Source organism: Scomber japonicus, chromosome 7 (genome assembly GCF_027409825.1).
Source record: "Scomber japonicus isolate fScoJap1 chromosome 7, fScoJap1.pri, whole genome shotgun sequence".
Lineage (NCBI taxonomy): Eukaryota > Metazoa > Chordata > Actinopteri > Scombriformes > Scombridae > Scomber > Scomber japonicus.
In genome coordinates, this window is record NC_070584.1 from 11,405,538 (window position 1) to 11,425,612 (window position 20,075).

Genomic DNA, 20,075 nt, shown 5'->3' on the forward strand with positions numbered 1-20,075 from the left:
TTAGCTACAAGTCCCTTGCATCCTTTTCCCTCTCTCTCGCTCTATGATCGGTCTTGTCATTTTAATGGCATGTCTCTTTGCAAACCAACAGCCAAGGATCACATCAGAGAGTCATCTGGGGGGTTGTAGATCAAACTTTGCTCTACTCTTCGCTATAGATTATTTTACCATCAAAAAATAGCTTCTGGAGTTCCGATCAATTGTACCTGTACCGCAGAGAGAGCAAAAGAGCTGATAAAAAGCTGAGGATCCTCGGCTCCAGAGCTCTCAGTCAGTGTCCTTGAAATCAATTATTTTCCTCTTCATACACATAAACCATTGAGTATTATGATGCGTTGACGAGGCTCTGTTACGTGTGGGGAGTAAATGACTAAATCCTCATGCGCGGTGATGTCTTAAGAGCGCTCACTTGAATATCATCAAAAGCAGATGTGTTTAGATTCTGTGTTTGTCTGCTGTGTCAGTGGCACCACTCAGCTCTGAGCTTTTTGAATCTGGCTTTCTTCTTGTGGTCTTTCCAATTAAAAAGAGTTATTTTGCAATACTGGCCCTTTCCACTCAAGTCCAGGGTTCGGAGGAAAAAAAAAAAAAAAAAAGAGGACAGATAAATTGAGCTATGCTTCCTGCTCAGAGGGATTGGCCAGATTTTATACCATCTCCTCACGCTGTTGAAATTCGGTGTCCACAGTTCCCATGTAATCTTTCACTGCGATTGCGGCAGACAGTTATCTTCTCTTCTCCGTCCAGAACGTTTTGGCTAGATCTGTCGGACTGTTCTCCATACATCTGCTCCATGTCAGCACTGGAACACTTGAGTTAATAAGCTCCTCTGTTTCGACTGCAATGTTGACCGGATTGGTTTGTCCAGCTTATGCCAGAGTGTCTGTTTGTGTCATATACACATGTAAAAATGTTATAAACACGAGCACGCATAATAGCATTTGGACAGTTAGTCTCTCTTTATGGCTCTCACTTTTAAACACACACACGTACATTATTATATTAAAGACAGTTATGAAGTGTTTATGGAGAGCTACAGTATCTTCTGTTAGGGACATTCATGAAGCATGCCATAAAAAACATTTTTAAAATCAGTGCAACCACAGAAAGGGAACACTTGGAACTAATCCGATGGAAAATTTGACCCATCTTATTGTTTGTTATTATGCAGAGTCAAAACATGTCAATTTGAAACATTCTGAAGAACATCTGGACGTGTCAGAGACCGGTAATGCATGAAAATCTCCTGGAGATATCATGTCCAACCAAAAAGTCATCTCCCTCGCATCTATTTTATTAAATGAGCATTACAACTCATCACATCATGGAAACTAACACACACACTTTTAGCCTTCTTTTCACTCTCTTCTTCATCTGAAAGAAGATGACACTAAATATCGCCATCATAATGTGCCTTTAACTCAATTAACTCCAAATAACTGTTGCTCAATTATCACTGTGTGTTCATGTGTATTTCAGTGTGATGTGTGATGGCATTTAAAGGGTGTCAAATAAGGAAAAAATGGGCTGTATGTCAGTAAAAACATTATTGCACAACTCAAGGATTCAACCAAGTTATTTAATATTTTCCTATTCAGGTAGTGAACAGAGTGAAACAACAGTAGTTCACCAACACACACACACACACACACACACACACACACACACAGGCACACCTGCTTTTCCCATCATGTGTCTGCGAGAGGGCAAGGAGACTGACAGCAGTGGAAACTCTAGTTGAGTTCAATTCAGTCATAGCTGTGGAGCTTCTTTTTTTTTTTTTTCAGTGAGTGCTCTGAGACAAAAGCACAGCGAGAGGAGGAAAAGCTTCTCTAACCCACTTTGTCCCTGCCAGGATGCTGCTGGGTCATTCTACATACTGTACACTCTGCTCCCTCTCTCCCTCCAAGACTGCTGCCTCTCCTTGTCAGCACGCCCCCTCGCTCGGGTCGGTGTGGTCGCAAAACACCTTTCCAAATACGCCCCCCCTTTGCTTTCTTTCTCCGTTCCCCCGCTCACGTCCCCTCACAAATCTCACTGTCTGCAAGCAACAAGTGAAACCCCATATCCACCCACCTGAACTTTTAAATCTTCGCCCAAAACCAATTGTTGGTTACCTTGCAGCATTATACTTACAAGCAAAGACATTCATTAGGCTTATAAACCTCAGTCAGTCGATCGGTTAAGCCAGACTGAACACGGGAGCAAGCTTGCATTTACAAATCCTTCAATAGCCTCTGTATGAACCTGGCCCAGTGGAGTTAAGATGATCGGGCTGGAGTCCAGACAACGTCAATGAGTTCCCCCTCAGGGAAGAAACAGCAACAGTGGTAAGAAAAGCATTAAAGGAATCTTTCATCTCTAGTCCTTTCCATAACTCTGACAACACTTTACTACAATTGTTTGTGTCGTTGTTATTAAAATCGAATCAAGACGTGGTTTAAGGAATGACAAGGCCCAGCTTTGCCAGAGAAGTGCGTGTGTGTGTGTGTGTGTGTGTGTGCACGCGCTGGTAGCTGAGACTTAGGATAGCAAGTGTTGCACATGAGCAATAGCAGGAGTCAGACAATACCACACAGCAGCGAGCTGTGGTCTATATGCTGCTTTTATAAGCCCACAGCGGCCAACCTAAAACACAGGTTATCCATGACTGGTGTCAGGACAGACCTAACAGTCCAGAAAGAGAAAACAGGCTCAATGAAGAAATGGACTGAGACGACGTAGATATCATTTTTCTACATAGCTGTGATACGCAGCTCTGTGCGGCAGCTCTGATCACAGCTGCTGCTCAGCATGGTAAGAGGATATCAACCACAGCAAGACAGCAGATGGAGAGATTAAATCATTAAATATATATATGCATATAATTATGTGTCATTTCTGTTTAACTCTGTTTTCTTGTTGGGTAATTTCAGATGTGATGATCCATCTTTCAGACTTCGTCACATACAATTTTAAGCACTCGTAAATCAACGAAAGATAATGTGTTTGAAAGTGATCTCTATACAGACTGAAAGGCAGCTCACCTCTGGCTGGATGGCTTTGAACACAGGAGCGTCCATAAGTGTGATCTGGCCCTAGAGGAGACAAATACAACACCTGTTAGAACTGTTATGTTCAAATATTATCACACTGACAAAATATCATTATCAAATATCATCAATATCATTTTTCACCATGTATGTGGAATACCGGTACAAATATTGCACAGGTAACAAATATCATCCTTCAAATGACAGTTGTACCTTTACTCATAACACAATAAATAACTTGATAGCACTAAGTGGAGATGTCAAATGAAGATGCTTAAAGGCAAAAAAGATAGAGAGTGCCCTCTTGTGGCTAAACCGGGCATAAAAATGAATACATATTGTGGGAAAATCCTGAGCAGCTTACAGGAAACCTCTCCTGGATTTCGAGGAGCATTATTCCTCGAAACACAGTAACGCTAATTTAACAGAAATGTGACTCCACAGCCATGCAGGGGAAATCTCACAAACATGAATTATTACTGATGCAAACTCTGACCCCATTTCTTCTTCTATCATCCCATCTCCTCCTGTCCCAAGTCAGCACATCACATTTGTGCTTACTGAACATTTCATTTTTAAAAACTCATGCATACAGGTTAACCAGACAGTTGGTGATTAAAAGAACTAAAAAAAAGGAGCTGAGTGTGCGGTACTTTTTCCTGTTTCTCCTGTCTGAGTTCTGCTATCAGTACCAGCACCTTACAAAGACTTTGATGTGTGTCTGCCTAATTATAATGAAATTACTAACCAGATAAGAAACACACACAAACTACACTTACTGCATATTCTTCAGGAGTGACCTTCAGCACATCGAACACAACAGCATCGAAGCTCTTCTTCAGCTCTGAAGAGCCTTTATCACTGAGAGACTCTGAGCTGCTGCTCCTCTGGAATAAGACAGACACAACCAGTTACTATATAGTATTATAAAGCAACAAGTGAGATAAAGTAACAGAAACAAGAGTTGATGGCTGTGCTGTAAAGAACAAGATGATTCAATTGACTCAATATTTCAGTCAGAAAAATAAATCATATATTTAAACTGTGTGTTGAGAGGCGGAGCAGCAAGCACAGCGTGAATTTTGAAAAGAGTGAGGAGAGATCTAATGAGTGTGTGTGGCCTCACCTCAGAGACTGTTGCAATGGTGGTGGTGATGCTTGATTGGCCATTAGGGAGGTCCATCATTCCCACACCATCCAGCTTTAGCGCAGGAGACCATTCATCATCCTCAGCTGCAGCAAAGCCCGCCCGGCCTTCTGGAAGACACACACAAAAAATATAAGTAAACTTTGGACTATCTTGACCATTATCACCTGCATACAGAGCAGGTTGATCCCTCAGCTTGTAGCAGCAGCACCACCTACTGGTTGAATTAAACTGATTTTAGTATTATTGGATTCACTCTACTATACTTTACAGACCTGACAACTGAACTGAATGGACTCCAAGAAAATAAGTTGCGTTGATTGAACTTGAGATGGAAGTGAAAGTGTTGACAGGTCTGTCCCAGCAGGCCTGTACAGGCCGTACAGACGCACACTTTCACAGCCTGTCATTTACGACACACGAGAGAGGACAGAACAGAAGGAGCTTAGGCTGAGTATCAGGAAGAGATCTGGGAAAGGGGTTTGGAGAAAGCAGCTGTCAGTAGGAGCCACAACACTAAACAGCTTACACCCGACACAAGAGTATAACCTACTGCCACTCAGCGACACTCCAGACCACGCTTAACTACCAAACACACTGAAGATTTGTCTCTTTTTCTTTTGTCAGATGTTTAGCAGAGCTGTAAATGTACATCCTGAAATATACCAGAGACGCTCACAGCCAAGCCAAGTTTACTCACATGTGCACTGGTAAGTCTTCTTCTCAATACTGATCTGACTGACAAGTATTTTGTTAAGTGGATTAGTGGACTGTACTCTCACCATACTCATGTCGGCCATTCATGCTACAGACAGTAACACAATCAATTCAAGCAAATAAATAAATGAGTAAGAACTGCACCAGACATGCTACCAGAGCCAAAAGCGCTCTATTGAAATTGCCTGCCGTCTTCAAAATGTCAAAAACACAAACGCACGTTTGGCATTTTTCCTGATAAGTAAATTATTCAATCAAATTTCAATATTGTCATTAATTATTATAATTAAATGTTTTGGCATGAGGAACAACGTGGCGCAAGTTGCATTTTTATCGTCTTTCATCATTACCGCAGACATTTTTCCTCACAGCTCACCAAGTCTTATGTAATGGTAAGCTGGAAAAAGATCAGTCAAGTAAACATCCACATCTACATATGCCGTTGTGAAGAGTTGGAAAAACAGCAGCAAATTATTCAAGCATTTCATGATCTTATGCAACATTAACGTAAGGCCGGACAGCCGGTCCACTTCTTTTATAGACAGATTGGAATTTCATGCGTGTACGATTCTTTATTTATATTATATTTTAATATTTCTGTGTAATCCTCCCCGGCTAAGGCTGAAAACACCTCGGAGACTTTTCTGAGAGACACTAATGAAAAATAAGGAGCTGCTTAAAACACTGAAGGCCAGCAAAAGCATGCCTTGTGCAATCCACAATGCAGGCTTCTTTGTGTATGTGTGTCTTTTTGGCTGCCTCAAAGCTAGAGCTGAAATGGCTTGAGCTCTAAGAACCATTAGCCGCCTTCCACAGTGGCAGACTGCGGAGCCAAAAAACTAACACTACTACATCATGTCAACGTCCCTCATAATGTTTGACAGCAGTGCATAACTGCACAGGAAGCAATAGCCAGTCTGTCTGCTGTTTACAGAGTCATACATCTGTAATTACCTTCCTGCTCCAATACATGTATGTCTTGCCCTTGTGGCCCTTTAATGGCTGTAGTGGCTGTAATAACAGTGTGAACATGAGCACACATTAAAAAAGGATAGACAAGTACTCCTTCAGTTGAAAAGAAACACATAAAATACACGTGTAAATCAACACAATCTATAACTCTACTCTAAGTCAGTCTGTTAAAACATTATAGTTGGTTAGATTTCCATCTACATTGCTGTACATTTAACACAATAAGCCACATTGGCTATTAAAACTTTTATGAGTCAGTCTGTAATCATGTGCCAAGGTGATTTAAAAAAAAAAAAAAGTACTCTTACAACCCTGCGGATACACAGACATACCTGCAACCACCATTCAACAAAACAAGCTGTCCATGCACAGACAAGGTCATACTTACAAGTTGTGTGTCAGATGCTCATAGTGCTGGAGGTGAGGTTAGCCTGCTGCTGTCTGGGTGAAAGTGAAAAGAACAACAGAGAGAGAAAAAAAGGAGAGAGACAGAAGAAAACTGTTATTCTTCAGAACATGAGGAAAACCCACGCATCCACCAGTGACATACACAGACAGCCAAAAATCAAATGGCTCATCTGATTAGTATAACAAATCATCATTCAATAATACAATGACAAGATGTGTAGCCACTGTTCTTCATCTTGAGCTCACTGCTGAAAACAATGAGTGAGACAGTTTGACTGAATTAAGCTTATCAGAGTGCAACTTTATATCTCAACTGCACTGCCAAAGGTTACAGCAATAATATTTATATGGCCTTGTTGCTCACCTGAATCCAAAATAGTGCAACTCATTTCTAGTGTGTGCTTACTTATAATGCGCCTGAATTTAAAGTCACCACTGCAACACCTACATGATTCAACTGACACTGAAACAGTAAAAAAACAAAAAAAAACAAAAAAAAAACACAAGATACAAGTTTAATATCAACTAAATCTGAAACTCCACATCTTTCAAGCTCTGATTGTAATGTTGGATCTGTTTTGAACAAACTTTAATGGCATTGTCACTCAGCCAGGACAGGTGCACACAGACAAGCCAGAGCACGTCCTATGCTGGTCCAACCAAGGTAAGGGTGCTGCTTTGGTTTTTGAGTAATATAACAATCTACCATACAAACAAATAACCATTTAACAACTTTAGTTCAGCTCATATTTTAGTTAATTAATTAGTAGCAACAACTGACTTAAATTCTCAAGATTTGATTGTTTAGGATTCCAATACACCAATACAGCCAGCCAGCTTCACACATCAAGTATAAACCCCACTAAGTCTGATGCCATGACTCACATTAGCCAGTAGGTGTCTCACTACTCTCAGGGATGAAAAAAAAAAAGCCTGTGTGTTGGACTGTGTGGGACAAATGCTGCATGCTCATGCTGGCAGACAGTAGTTGGCCTTTAGCCATCAGGTAGGGGCTAAGATCTTCTCATCCGCTCCAGGTTGTTATCATGGTGGATAGGGGTACAAAGCTCAAGAGCAGAACAAACAGTGGATTAAGATTTCCCACTAAGCAAAGTAAACTTTAAACCTTTGCTGACATACGTCTCAACATTCTTTCAAAGATCACATCTGACCAAGAAAACACCGTCCCAAAGCTTCACTTGAGTTATGTTTTAACAGCGCTGAGGAACAACACACTTTTGAACTTGGAATGGAGAAATAAGGTAACTTTTCCACGGGCCGCGCTCACTGTAGTGTCATTGTCACACGGCAGGGTGTTGATCTGCCTATAGCCCGAGTAGTATAAACATCCCCTGGCAAAAGCCTGTTTCTGCTTGTCTGATCTTAGTCATTTTGCTCTGTCTGAGCAGCCTGTCAGCCATGTTTCCCACCGTCCTGAACCGGCATACATTCAAACGTTACAGCTTTTTTTATGACGCCCACACCTCCAGCTATAAAACTTCCAAAAACACTGGAGAGAGAGAGAGACAACACCCCCTCCTTCTGAGTCATTGCCCTCTCTATCCAATCCTTAGTAACCCGCTCCCCTCCTCTCTGCTTGTGGCAACATCTGTGCACCTGTGACAGTGAGTGGAGATGAAACGTGTCGTGTTTGGTGACATAACTGTGCGTGGTTGATTCCTCATGCTTCACTCGCTGAGGTCTAGAGGTCTGGGGAACATTTAAATGTCCAGTTGAAGGGATGTCATGGGAAATGAAGGGAATGTCAGGATGAAAATATTTTAGCATGACAAGGACAAGACTTCAGGATAATTTAACAGAGATCAGATGAAGACGCAAGGTATAAGAAAGGAAGACTGACAGAAAATGGATTGACTCATGTTGGAGCTTGTAGGAGAGGACGTGTCGCTGTTAAGCTAAATGTGACTCATTTCACAGCGTAGCAGGTGCTGTTGAATTAGGCCCTCTCTGATTTGGCCGTTTCTCCCTCCCTCTCCTCCTGCTCCCAGACTGCTGTTTGACATTCACGCGGCGCAGCTCCAACACGGAGCCGCTGGCTGCCTAACGGGCCTCGTTACTGAGGGGCACAATACGAATTAGCAAGTGTTTGTGTGTCGTCATGCACATGCAGGCCTATTTGTGCATGTGACAACACATTCCACATCTTGCACTGACCCTTCACATTCCTGTCCCCAGTGGCTCTGAAAACAGGTCTGAACCACCTCCAGTCTGCACGTCCTCTGTCCTCCCTGTGTCCCCCATCTTGTCGCTGTCCTTTTCACCTCAACCTTGTTTTAGCTCAGAAATGTCTGTTCTGATTAGTGAACAATAATGATATTTTCCAGATGACAAAAAGTTTATAAAAAAACTGCAACAACCAGCTGTAACTAACAATTAGCAAACTCAAATGTCTTCTTTTGTCCTGACCAACAGTCACAGACCGGATATTCAGTTAATTATCAAAGATGAAGAAGACGAAGAAGAAACCAGAAAATATTTCAGACAATTTATCCCAGAAGGGTGAATTAGTTTGACCAAATAAATAATAATAAAAACGTAGCAACCAAATAAATAAAAACCTAGCAACAGCATCAACATGCCAGTGACAACAGATCAAAGTATGGTTACAAAATTTAAAGAAGCCGGAACACAATCTTTTTTTTTCTTAAAAAAAAAAAAAAAGACTGAACGTGATTGATTTTTTTTTTACAATAGCTAGTAATTAATTTGAGTAAAAACTGCCCCCCTGCCTGCACATAGATGATAATCACAAACACACAGACAAATGCAGCTAAATACATACATAATCTGACTTAATTAGTTAATTAATTCCATGAGGCACAGCAAGTATTTAATAAATCATATCCTCCTGGATTATTAATCCCATCTAAATGAATGAATGTTATAATCTGATTCTGATGGGTTGATAATACACAAAATACACAAAAGTGCTTTTGAAACTTTACCAACAGCTTCCTCTTGAACAATTATAGACAGCAGTTGTAAAAACATGGTGCAGCTTTTTGAAACAAGTTGAATAATTGCATTTTCATCATACAGACTGGACAAAACTGTGGCGGTGCATCACAGATGGTCCTATGTAGGGTAACACTGTAAGAACCTGGCATTGAAAGACAGCACACACCAGACTGTTCCAGCCTTAATCTCATTTACTTTTGTATACATGTTTACTCACGACCACATCTCTGTCCCAACACCGGTGACAAGCTACCACACACACATACATAAAGGATTAGTGTGTGTGTGTGTGTGTGTGTGTGTGTGTGTGTGTGTGTGTGTGTGTGTGTGTGTGTGTGTGTGTGTGGGAACAAACTTTATATGCTCCTTTACAGAAATGAACCTAAAGTGTAACCAAACAAAAGTCACATGCAGTGAGCCTGAATAAAGGATCAGACATGTGAGATTTGTGTAACCGTCAGCATTACAGAGTGTTGCTGCGACAGAGACGGTTGTGACAGCCCTGCCAGTCTCTGCCTGCAGCACTGCGAGCCTATCTTTGACACCTAACAGCCCTGTGAGCCTCGCTTCTCAATCTGCTCCCACTGTTTGTGAGAGCACCAGAAATGTTGGTCTGCCTCATGCTCACAGCAAGACTCAGACCTCATAATTATGAAAAAACAGTACAAAATGAAAAGCTTCGGCCTTTTCACTGTGCAATCTTTTTTTTCTTTTTTTTTTAAAAAGGGAGGATATAAAAGGCATGTCTCCCTTCCTTCCTCTGTGTCACTGTATAATGCATGCACTGTACGAGCGTGTGCGTGCTGTTTTTTGCCTGGCGGTGGCAGGACCTGATATATTTGAAAAGCATGTCGCGGATGCACCAAAGTCAGGGAGCCAAAGTGGGTCAGTGTGTTGAGCTGAGCAGTGAGGGATGTGACAGTCCATTAAGCTGTGCCCTCTTCTTTTTCTCTTTAGCACACACACACACACACACACACACACACACACACACACACACACACACACACACACACACACACAAACAAACTGTCTGCAACCTAATTACACTGTACACACGAACCGAGAGTATCCCCACTGTTAGCCGTGGGCCCACAAAGTCAAAGTCAAAGCTATGTTAAAATATATAAAAATACTGTTACAGGCCTCACTGTCATATGAAGGGCAGATATGGTCCAGATCTAAACCTGTAAGCGTCTTGCAGGATTAGGTTTTAAAATATGAAATGTGGGCCAAATACAACTACCCTCATTCCCCATTCATTAGAACATAAACAATAATCTTACTTCTACTTTTATATAATCTAACTTCTAACTAGTCAGCAGTTATGCTATGCCATTGAAGACTGGATCGAGGTTCTCACTGGTTATCGCCAAGCCTCCAGGGGGAGAACGCTATCGATCTGGAACTAAGAGGGGCTGGGCCGATCACACACTCACACACACACTCTCTAATAACCTGCACACACAGTAACACAGCATGTGGCTGCATGTCACAGCAGTTCGATATACACTGCTTTCGCTCAGCAGGTTGGCCGCACAAGCAGAGGTTGGTGGCATTGACTGCATAGAGACAATGGTTGGTGTGTGTGTGTGTGTGTGTGTGTGTGTGTGTGTGGGGCTGTTGGAGCTGAGGGAACATGACCAACGGCCCACCATCACTTAACATGCCGCTGATGTTCAGACTGTTCTGGAGGTCAATAATATCCCTTTTCAGGCAGCACACGCGTGTATGCATGGGCCTACTCAGCACGCGTTTGCATTCATACAGCCAGATGAAACCCTGCTTCTCAGTGTCAGCAGTTTTATATAGTGATAAACCTGAGAATCACATCAAATAATACAGATGAAGGTCAAATTTCAGTTTCACCCCTCACTCTTCATCCACACACACACTAAGTCTCTTGACCTGTCACTCTTGAGTTGGTTAAAAAGGATTTAAATGTCGGTATCATTGAATTAATTTCTGTTCTTGGTAGCGACACCAGTCCTACAAAACTAATCTGAAACGATTAGTTAGCTGCCAACTACTGAATCAATCAGCAACTATTTTGGTAACTGTTAAAGTCAAAATTCTCGGATTAAATTAAATGACCCTTCTTAGGTTTTTATTGCACTTACAGTAACATGACGAGTGTAGTTGTCATCAGCTTGAGTACTTCACCTGGTTCACTGTTTCTCCAGTGTGTGTGTGCAGCACAGAGGACTCAGCCCCGCCCACGGTGGAGATAGAGAGCAGAGGAGACTAGTGCAACCACAAATGACAGCAAATCGCAGCAGAGACTCTCTGAAATGAAACGAGTGCACATAAATTTGGTAAATAACATAAATAAAGACGGTCTCCGCTGCGTTTTGCTGTCATTTATATTCACTGCCTCGTTGCTTCGCTCCTCTTTGTCAGTGCGGGGGGGGCTGAGTCCTCCGTGTATGCAGCAGCAGAGAGAAAGACAGCAGCCGAGATTTGACGACAACTGAACTCATTACGTTTTTACTGTAAATTCAACAAAAACTTGGCGAGTAAAAAGTCAAAGGAGACTTATGTATCAGTGTAATCCACATAAAAGATGGATGGACTCCAAATGATAAAAACTACTACTGTAAAGAGTATGATTTGCATCACAACAAAATAAACAATATAGGAAAATATGAAACGATGGACTTTTTTCCCTCGTCACACAACACACGTCGCCATATCGTACAACTGCAAAGTGAATATTTTCGGGTAGTGGACTATTGGTCGGGTTTTGCAAAACAGTAATCCAGATATTTCACAATTTTGACATTTTAAGAGCAAAACAGTCTTTAGTTGCCGCCCTAGTGGGCAGTGTTTAACTCTGGTCGGGAGGACGGTCGGTCAACACGTGCTGACTGATACAGATCAATGCCTGACACGGGTTTAACCTTTGACACTGAGCGGGTCTGAATGGTGTATAGGCGGACGGAGGCAGCTCCATTGTAGTTTGGAACAATAGAAGATAACTGTAACGGTAGAAAGAACAGAGAGAAAAACAAAAGACAAAGTTTATAAAATCCACATGCCCCGTTTGTTCAATGTCTGTAACTGTTTTTGCCCGAGGCTCTCCGACTGTCTTCCCTGGAACAGGGTGTTTCTTCATTTTAATTCTCACACACACCCAACAGGTTAACAATATTGAGGAATCACACTGTTTGCCGAGACAGCTCACACCATATGGTCTCTGTTGCTAAGAGAATATGGCTCTATTTACACAGAAAACACACAACAGGAAGTGAGAAGATACCTCTGCGTCATAGCTGAGGGCAACGTGATGCCAAAGAAGACAACCGTTTTATGCTGCAGTATCACGTCACAGTAAAAGCATGTTTTTAGAAAATCAATAGGTAATGAAACCATTGACACCGCAGACTTATTCCACCCTGACACTGAACCAGCTGTGCTTCACCCTCTAATGTACTAGGCCACCAGTTCATGAATATTTAGGCCTGTCTGACTGAAGAAAGGAGGCAAAGGTGCAGACAAAGCAGAAAACGGTCCAACAGCACTTAAGTTGATGTTCTTGATATCTAAGATGACAACTGTTTAGATTAACTACAATTACATTTTCCTGAGCCATCCTTTGCTCATCACCAGTGCTTGAATTCGAATTTTAAAAAAACATGCCAGCACCCCTACAGCTGCACAGCATGTGGCTTTTACCATAGATGGTATATTCCTTTATGACTACAGTGCATCCCATGTGGGATCTATTTCTGTATGAAAACACATATGTGCAAGTAATTATTCGAGACAAAACTTGATTGATCCCTTTGGGCAGGGTTAAGGCAAATTAAATATCACTTTAAAATGTAGTTTGTGACCATGAGGGGAACTGGGCTCAGTGTTACCACCAACACTACCACATCATTTTGCACAACCGTTCAACACTGAAGTTGGAAACAAGGGAAGTTGCAGCAGCAGCTAAATTCAATGAAGATTTTAAATGATTTAGCGTTGGGTATGTTTACAGGGATTCACCAGGAGATTATAGCTGGGAAATCACCTGTATTTCATATTGTCCTATTGTCATTACCAGAGATTGCTGATAAACAATCTGATCACATGTGGCAGCAGATGGGGGACGACATCTAACTTCCTCTGTGATGGCTCAGTTTAGATGTCACTCGAGCCCATCTCATTGCACTGCCATTGTCATCGACGTGTATATTTTGTTCATTTTGTCAAACGGTGCAGTTATCACAAAATAATGATTTTAAGTGCAGAGCAATTCTAATGACTGCTGATTAAGGAGATATTTATGAGCCATCATCACTATTTCCAACACCTGACAACAGAAACATAAATATGTAAATGAGAACATTACATCGTGTATTTGGCTGCATTGAAACACAGTTTATGTGATCACATAACTTTCTTTAATCGCTGTTTTGTTTGATCATATGGGCGTATGTTGTGCACAAAAAGCTGTCGGTGACGTCTTACAGATGAGAGAGATATATTGTATAACAGTCAGATTTACAGTCATTCATGGTTTACTGTGGCTCTCAACTCAGTAAGCTGCAAGGTCTGACAGGATGTAACAACATGAAATTCAATGTCTGTCATTCATTTATCTTTTCATCAACATCCATGTTAATATTCTACACTGATTTCCTGAGTAGCAAAGACAGCTGCTACTTTATATTTGTGCTGACGCTTGAAATGTGTTCAAGTAGTCAATAATGTGTTCTTTAAAAAGCTCGTCACACTCAAGTATTTAGTGTTGATACACAAAGAAAGCTTTATTTTCAGCTGTCAAGACCAACAATTAAAATTTACACAGACAATTAAACACCATCAGCAGGTCTGTCAGCTGTGGTTTGTTGTTAAGTGCAGATCAGCTGATTCTTATTCTGCTCAGCTCACAACAACAAACAGCACAAAAGACCTGATGGATGTTAAAGTAGAAACATCTAATTAAATGCAAAAATACACACACCTGAACCAAGTTTAGAAAAATCTGTTTGTGAAATTCCACTACTTTTAAAATCAGCGTTGTAGCAGCAGCTCGCACCGTGGGGTGTGATTATGCTTTTTTTAGATGTACTTGCCTCTCTCTTTCTCCCCCTTCTCCCTCGATCCCTACAGCTCTCTCCGTTGATAATTAGAGCTCAGGCTTTGCAGACAGGCTGCTCGGGCCCGTTCCCTGCCTCTGTCTTTTCTCCTGGCACATCCTCCAGTGACACAGAAACACTTGGTATACAACTCTCACAGACCTAGATAAGACCACAGTCAACACTTTCCTGCAGCCCCTGTCCAGACCTACAGCTAGAAGCAGCAGAAACATTCAAAATAAATAAATACAAAGAAAAAAAGAAGTCAATATAACGGCCCTACCACTCTTGATAACAGTATCTCGTTAGCCATCAAATAAATCCAAGACAAGCTGCGTTGCCAAGCTTGTGAGTAGTGGCATGTGGCAGAGTCCCAGAGCAGCAGCCTGTCACGTGTGGGTAAAGCACTACCCTACAGTTTGTGTGTGTGTGTGTGTTGGCTTCAGCCTGATTTGTAGCCCAAATGGGAGCGGGCAGGCAGCCCAGCCTAAGTTCAACTCTGCTGCTGAAGACTACACAACCTGAGCGTGGTGACAGATGAGCGGGAGAAAGAGGGGAAGGGGTGGGGGGGGGGGGCAGAGGAAGTGTGGAGCTGGCAGCAGCACTGATGTCTGTGGTCATTGCCTGCACGGACTATTAACAAGGAAAGGGCTGGCTAACAATGCAGGGCAACGGAGCAGTCAGTCAGAGCAGTAATGTTTAGAGGAAACTGATACGATCTCTATGTCTTCCTCTATGAGCCTCGGAGGACTGGCAAAAGTCAAGCCCGTGGCACTCAGACCCCGTCCTGGAGACTGAGCAAACACTATTATCTACTACAAGTGACACTGCACGCCATATATGTAGAAGAAATCATCACAATACGCTTTCTGTGATTTTGCGTGCGGGTGTGTGAGCGAGAGACTGATTTGAATAAAGCCCAAACACCTTTGGATTCTGTTTACTTGGCAGCAACCAACATCAAATCAAGTATAATGTGTAAAGTGTTGCTTATAATGCTGAAACTAATGAGAAGTAACACCCAACTTTTTAGCTCTGCATGACTGTTACTGTAGAGTTGGATAACAGGCTTGAGTACCTGTAGAATCCCCAAAGGCAGCTATCCATTCAATATCTCTGGATCTATAACACCACTGCAAAGTGATGGACCACCTTAACATATTGGGGTATTTAAATAGTTATTATGCATAAACACACATTATCTATTTTATTCAAGTGAATTTCAATTTCAAGGTCATTTGTGTTATACTGTAATATATTGTACTACTTCACTATTTAAATATGTAATGAATGAATTTGGGACTGTGGTGCTAGTTTTAGTTTGTCTATAATCAAATCACAGAGTGTTAGTGCTTTTCTTAGAGACACTGCTGACTCTCTCACAAGGAACAATTATCCACAGGCAGGACAATTAAGCTTCAAAAATAAGTTTCTATTTTGTAAGTTGGAAATATCTGTACACCCATAATATAAATCAAAATGTTTTACAGCATTGAAATTGTACACCAAAAGGGTCTATGGACTTGGTTTGTAACATGTCATGTGTGATTAAACTAACCTGAAGGTTGGATGGAAATACATTGTAAGAAGAAATTGGGCATTATTGCCACTGTGCTTGTTCACTAATTTCAGTGTCTGACATTAGATTACAGTTTGAACAAACATAATTCATCTACATTTCTACAAAGCAGAAGGCAAGTGAAGTAGTCATGGTGAATGTGTAACACAACTATCACTACCATCGTACAGCATCAGTCTGAATGATGTGATGTAGAATTTATTGCACTTTTATAGAAACCTTCTGACTATCTCCAGCCTGCACTTTAGAAGAACAGCACTGATAAATATCATTAACTGTGCAACTCTTGCATTTGTCAGAGTCAGTTTGCTGTGCACACAGCTTTGAGTCAGCACTGTAAATATATTTTCTACAGTTTTCGTCACGGCAGATAAGTGCAGGTTTTTTCCTAACTATCTTAATCGAGACCGCACGTCTAAACTGATATGTGCTGTTGTTTTTACAAAAGCCAAGAAAGTTAGAAACAACAACCCAAACTGCAAAAGCATCAAGGAAGTGTTGAAACCACTGAGAAAAGTAATTCCTGTGGTTGCTTTTTACAATAAAAGCCTTTCATTGAATGGGATTGTGCCTGGCTCTTATTTCGGTACCCACAAATTTACATTACATCACAACATTCCCAAAGATTCCCACCTCTTGTATTTGTCATGTGACATTACATTATTTCATAAAGTATTAAAGCTTTTGTGAAATCATGCTGATGACCAGTGCTCAGGTTTTGTGAGTCACATTTTAAAAAGAAAAATCTTAACATTCTGCAGATAAGTTTCTCATTGTTTACAAGACCCAATGTGTGTGTCCTTTGTCTCTCTGAGATCATCAACATCATCAACACACCTCCACTGTCTTTGAATGAAAGCTGATGCATATCATATCAATGGAACATCAGCAAACAGATGGTGTTTGAGCAAAACAGCCTCATCATCATCATCTCTGTCTGCCACTCACCTTCACATTGATGGTTGCACAAAGAGGGACACAAACATGTCACAGGGTTAGATCCGGCTGGGCCCTGAGGGCTTCTGACGGAGACAAAGACTTAAGAGAAATGACATGCTGCAACCTAACTGTACAATTATGTGCAAGCAAAACACACACACACACACACTTCTGGCGCAACAGTACCTTCTTTCTAGAAATGTACAAAATACTTTCCAAGTACCGCCACAAGAAACTCGCTCATGGCAGAGACTAGTCAACAAACCCCTTTACTGTAAAAGCCGCTCCTATCAACCAGAGCACAAGACACAACAGAGTCTTAACCTTTTCTCCAGCAAACAGACTTCTTTTGATCCCAGTTGCTCGTGTTGTAGCCAGTTTGCGGCAGACTCGCTCGCTTGTTGGTCCTGCCAAGGTCAACCCTGCAGCCAAACATGGACTGAAACACAATGTATTAAGGAGGTAGTTTTACGAGGTAGAATGAGATTAGAGAAAGTCGGGGGAGCGCCTCTATGGAAAGAAACAGAACAACTGTATCTCAGCCCACTATATTCTATATCTCTGTGTTGTTCTCTGTCTTCCATAGTGAAACCTACAGGGCATCTCCTGTCTCTGTAACAATGAGTTCATCTGCCTCCAACAAGTGATTCTGTCCTCTTTTAGGTTGGCCTACTCAGCTGAAATACTTGACCCAAAAGAGCAGAGCACCAGCCAATACTGAAATACTCCACAATGTCTTTAAAAAGCAACCGCGCTGTTAGTCTAATATCCTGTGTGTGTGAATATGAAGTTTGAATAGCAGAGTTTTTATTAAGACAAATACAGACTCAGCCGTGAATCTAACTTTGTTTTGCCGACATGGTTGAATTTAACCTTCAAGCCTTTAGTTTAGTTAAGTTTTGATCCAGAACTCAGGTCACTTTGAACCTGCTTAACTGAGCAAGACTGAGATAACAGGCCTCCCATACAGCTTAACACACACTTGCACACACAGCGCTGCACGCATGACTTCCCCTAACATGGCACCGCTCTGCCTCTGGGGCCTGATAAAACGGCCAATTACAACTTAAAACACAAAGGGAGTGCGACTGAGAGGAAGGAGCAGAGGGACAATGGAGTAGAAAAAAGGGACAAGCGGAAGAACAAGTGTGTGATTAAAGTGCATTTGCTCGCAATACTTGTGTTGTTCAGCTCAGGAGCCAAAGCTACATCCATACTGCCACCTAAAGAGTGTGGTCAAGGGAGGGACGTGAACTACACATACACACACACACACACACGATGAGAGAGAGTTCACTAGGTCAGAGGTCACAATGGAGAATAAAACATGACACCCACACCCCTGAGGTCAAGAGGGAAAAACAAGAGGCAGGGCAGGGAGTGGAAAAAACTGAAATTGTGAAACTGGACCCATGTAACGAATTCAAAGCGAAGAGAAAACAACTGCAAAAAGATGATGGAAAGAGACCAGAGAGTTTGCCTAATCTGGACATAGCAGCCTCTCTTACTAATATGGTGGCACAAGTTACTGTTACCATCTGATAGCAGCTATGAAAGATTCACTCTTTCATCCTTCTCTCACAAGACAGAACAATGTTAGACTGTGTGTGTGTGTGTGTGTGTGTGTGTGTGTTTGAGGGAGAGGGAGAGAGAGTGAGAGAGTGAGAGAGTGAGAGAGTGAGAGAGAGAGAGAGAACAGCTGAGACTTGGGGAAACAGCTGTATCTCTTCAACGCCTGCACTGCTCCCCTCCCCCCTCCTCCCCCCCCCTCTCTCTCTCTCTCTCCCTCTCCCTGAATGAGCCCCTCACACCCCTTTCTGATCCTCCTCTCCCACAGAGCAGCATGGCCAGGGGCTACGCTGTCTGTGCACGCACGGACACACATATTGCAGTTACGTGCACGTCTTACACAGACACCATCGGTACGAGCGCTCTGTTCTAGTCTCAGAAGACAAGTACGGACAGGATGCGTGTGCTACCAAACATTCATCTATTGACTAAAAATAGGAAAGACATTGCCCTCCCTCCTCCCAAATCCTTCAAGGCCTCCTTGCTATGCCAGACCCTTCCTACGAGACAAAGGAAACTATCTTCAGATTATCCTTTCAAAAAGAAAGCAGAATCTAATTTAGGCCTGTCCTTCAACTATTTCTGGGTATATTGTCAGTTTGTAGACTTTAATTGCTGGAAAATGTGTAGAATGTACACTCGGGCTGGCCCTGATAGTCAACAAGAAGAGTCTTAGGCTCCCTGTGTACTGTATAGTGCACTGCATTTACACTTTCACCTTTTATTTTACTTTAAATATATCCTAAATATTAACTATTACACACTACTTTCACACATCTCACAATGCAATGCTCCACTTTTTTAAAATATGTGAAAACTACCATCAGGCAACTCTACAGCTGATGGTGACGACACAAAATGATGATGATGATGATTAGGGGTGTCACGATTCTCCAAATCCTAGATTTTATTTTATTTTAGATTTTTCGATTCCAATCCCTTTTCTTGGGTCCTTTCAGCACAGATGCCTATGCCATTTTTAGGCTAGTCATGAGTGATATCATCTCCATCAGTTGTTTGCAATGTACCACACTATGGCCTTACTGTCCAATTTAAATAATTTATTAGCAATATAATGTAACAATAACTTGTTTCAGCAGTCAACTGGAAACTTACTGTAAACTGCTTATTAGACCAATCAGCCATGGTGTCTTTTTACCAGCTGCAGGTTCAGGTTAGAGGAGGTAATGTTGACTCACCGCATTTCAACACGTGTGTTTTTTCCCCCTCTTGACACACCTGCAGGACGTGACTTTGGGGTAGGGCTGGGCGATATGGACAAAATCAAATATCACGATATTTTAGACCAAATACCTCGATATCGATTTACAACAATATTGCAGAGACGACTGTCGATGCTTTGGCAAAATATTTACACTATGAAATCTTTGATAAATAATCATCAGTAATGTGGATATAATGAAAAAGTGGGTAAAAAGTAAATAACAGAACAGCTAAAACAGTCTGGCAAGTTCAGAAAATTACATATTTTACTGTAATGCAGCATTTAAACCAGGAAAAGACAACTCTGATAACATATCGCAATATTACCGTATCCAAAATCTAAGACGATATCTCATATCACGATATCGATATCATTTCAATCTATTGCCCAGCCCTACAATCCTCCTTTGATTTCAAAGGTTGAGATTGTGATGTAATTT

General features: G+C 41.6%; 1 protein-coding gene across 1 annotated transcript in view; it reads right to left on the reverse strand.

The window, feature by feature from the left end:
* ralgps2 (Ral GEF with PH domain and SH3 binding motif 2) overlaps window positions 1–20,075 on the reverse strand; it is a 71,893-nt gene that overhangs the window by 44,447 nt on the left and 7,371 nt on the right. Inside the window, exons 2-5 of the mRNA XM_053323179.1 lie at window positions 6,257–6,305; window positions 4,159–4,289; window positions 3,812–3,919; window positions 3,027–3,077 (exon numbers count right to left, since the gene is read on the reverse strand). Coding sequence (XP_053179154.1) covers window positions 3,027–3,077; window positions 3,812–3,919; window positions 4,159–4,218 — 219 coding nt within the window. The 5' untranslated portion in view covers window positions 4,219–4,289; window positions 6,257–6,305. The remainder of the gene's footprint in view (window positions 1–3,026; window positions 3,078–3,811; window positions 3,920–4,158; window positions 4,290–6,256; window positions 6,306–20,075) is intronic.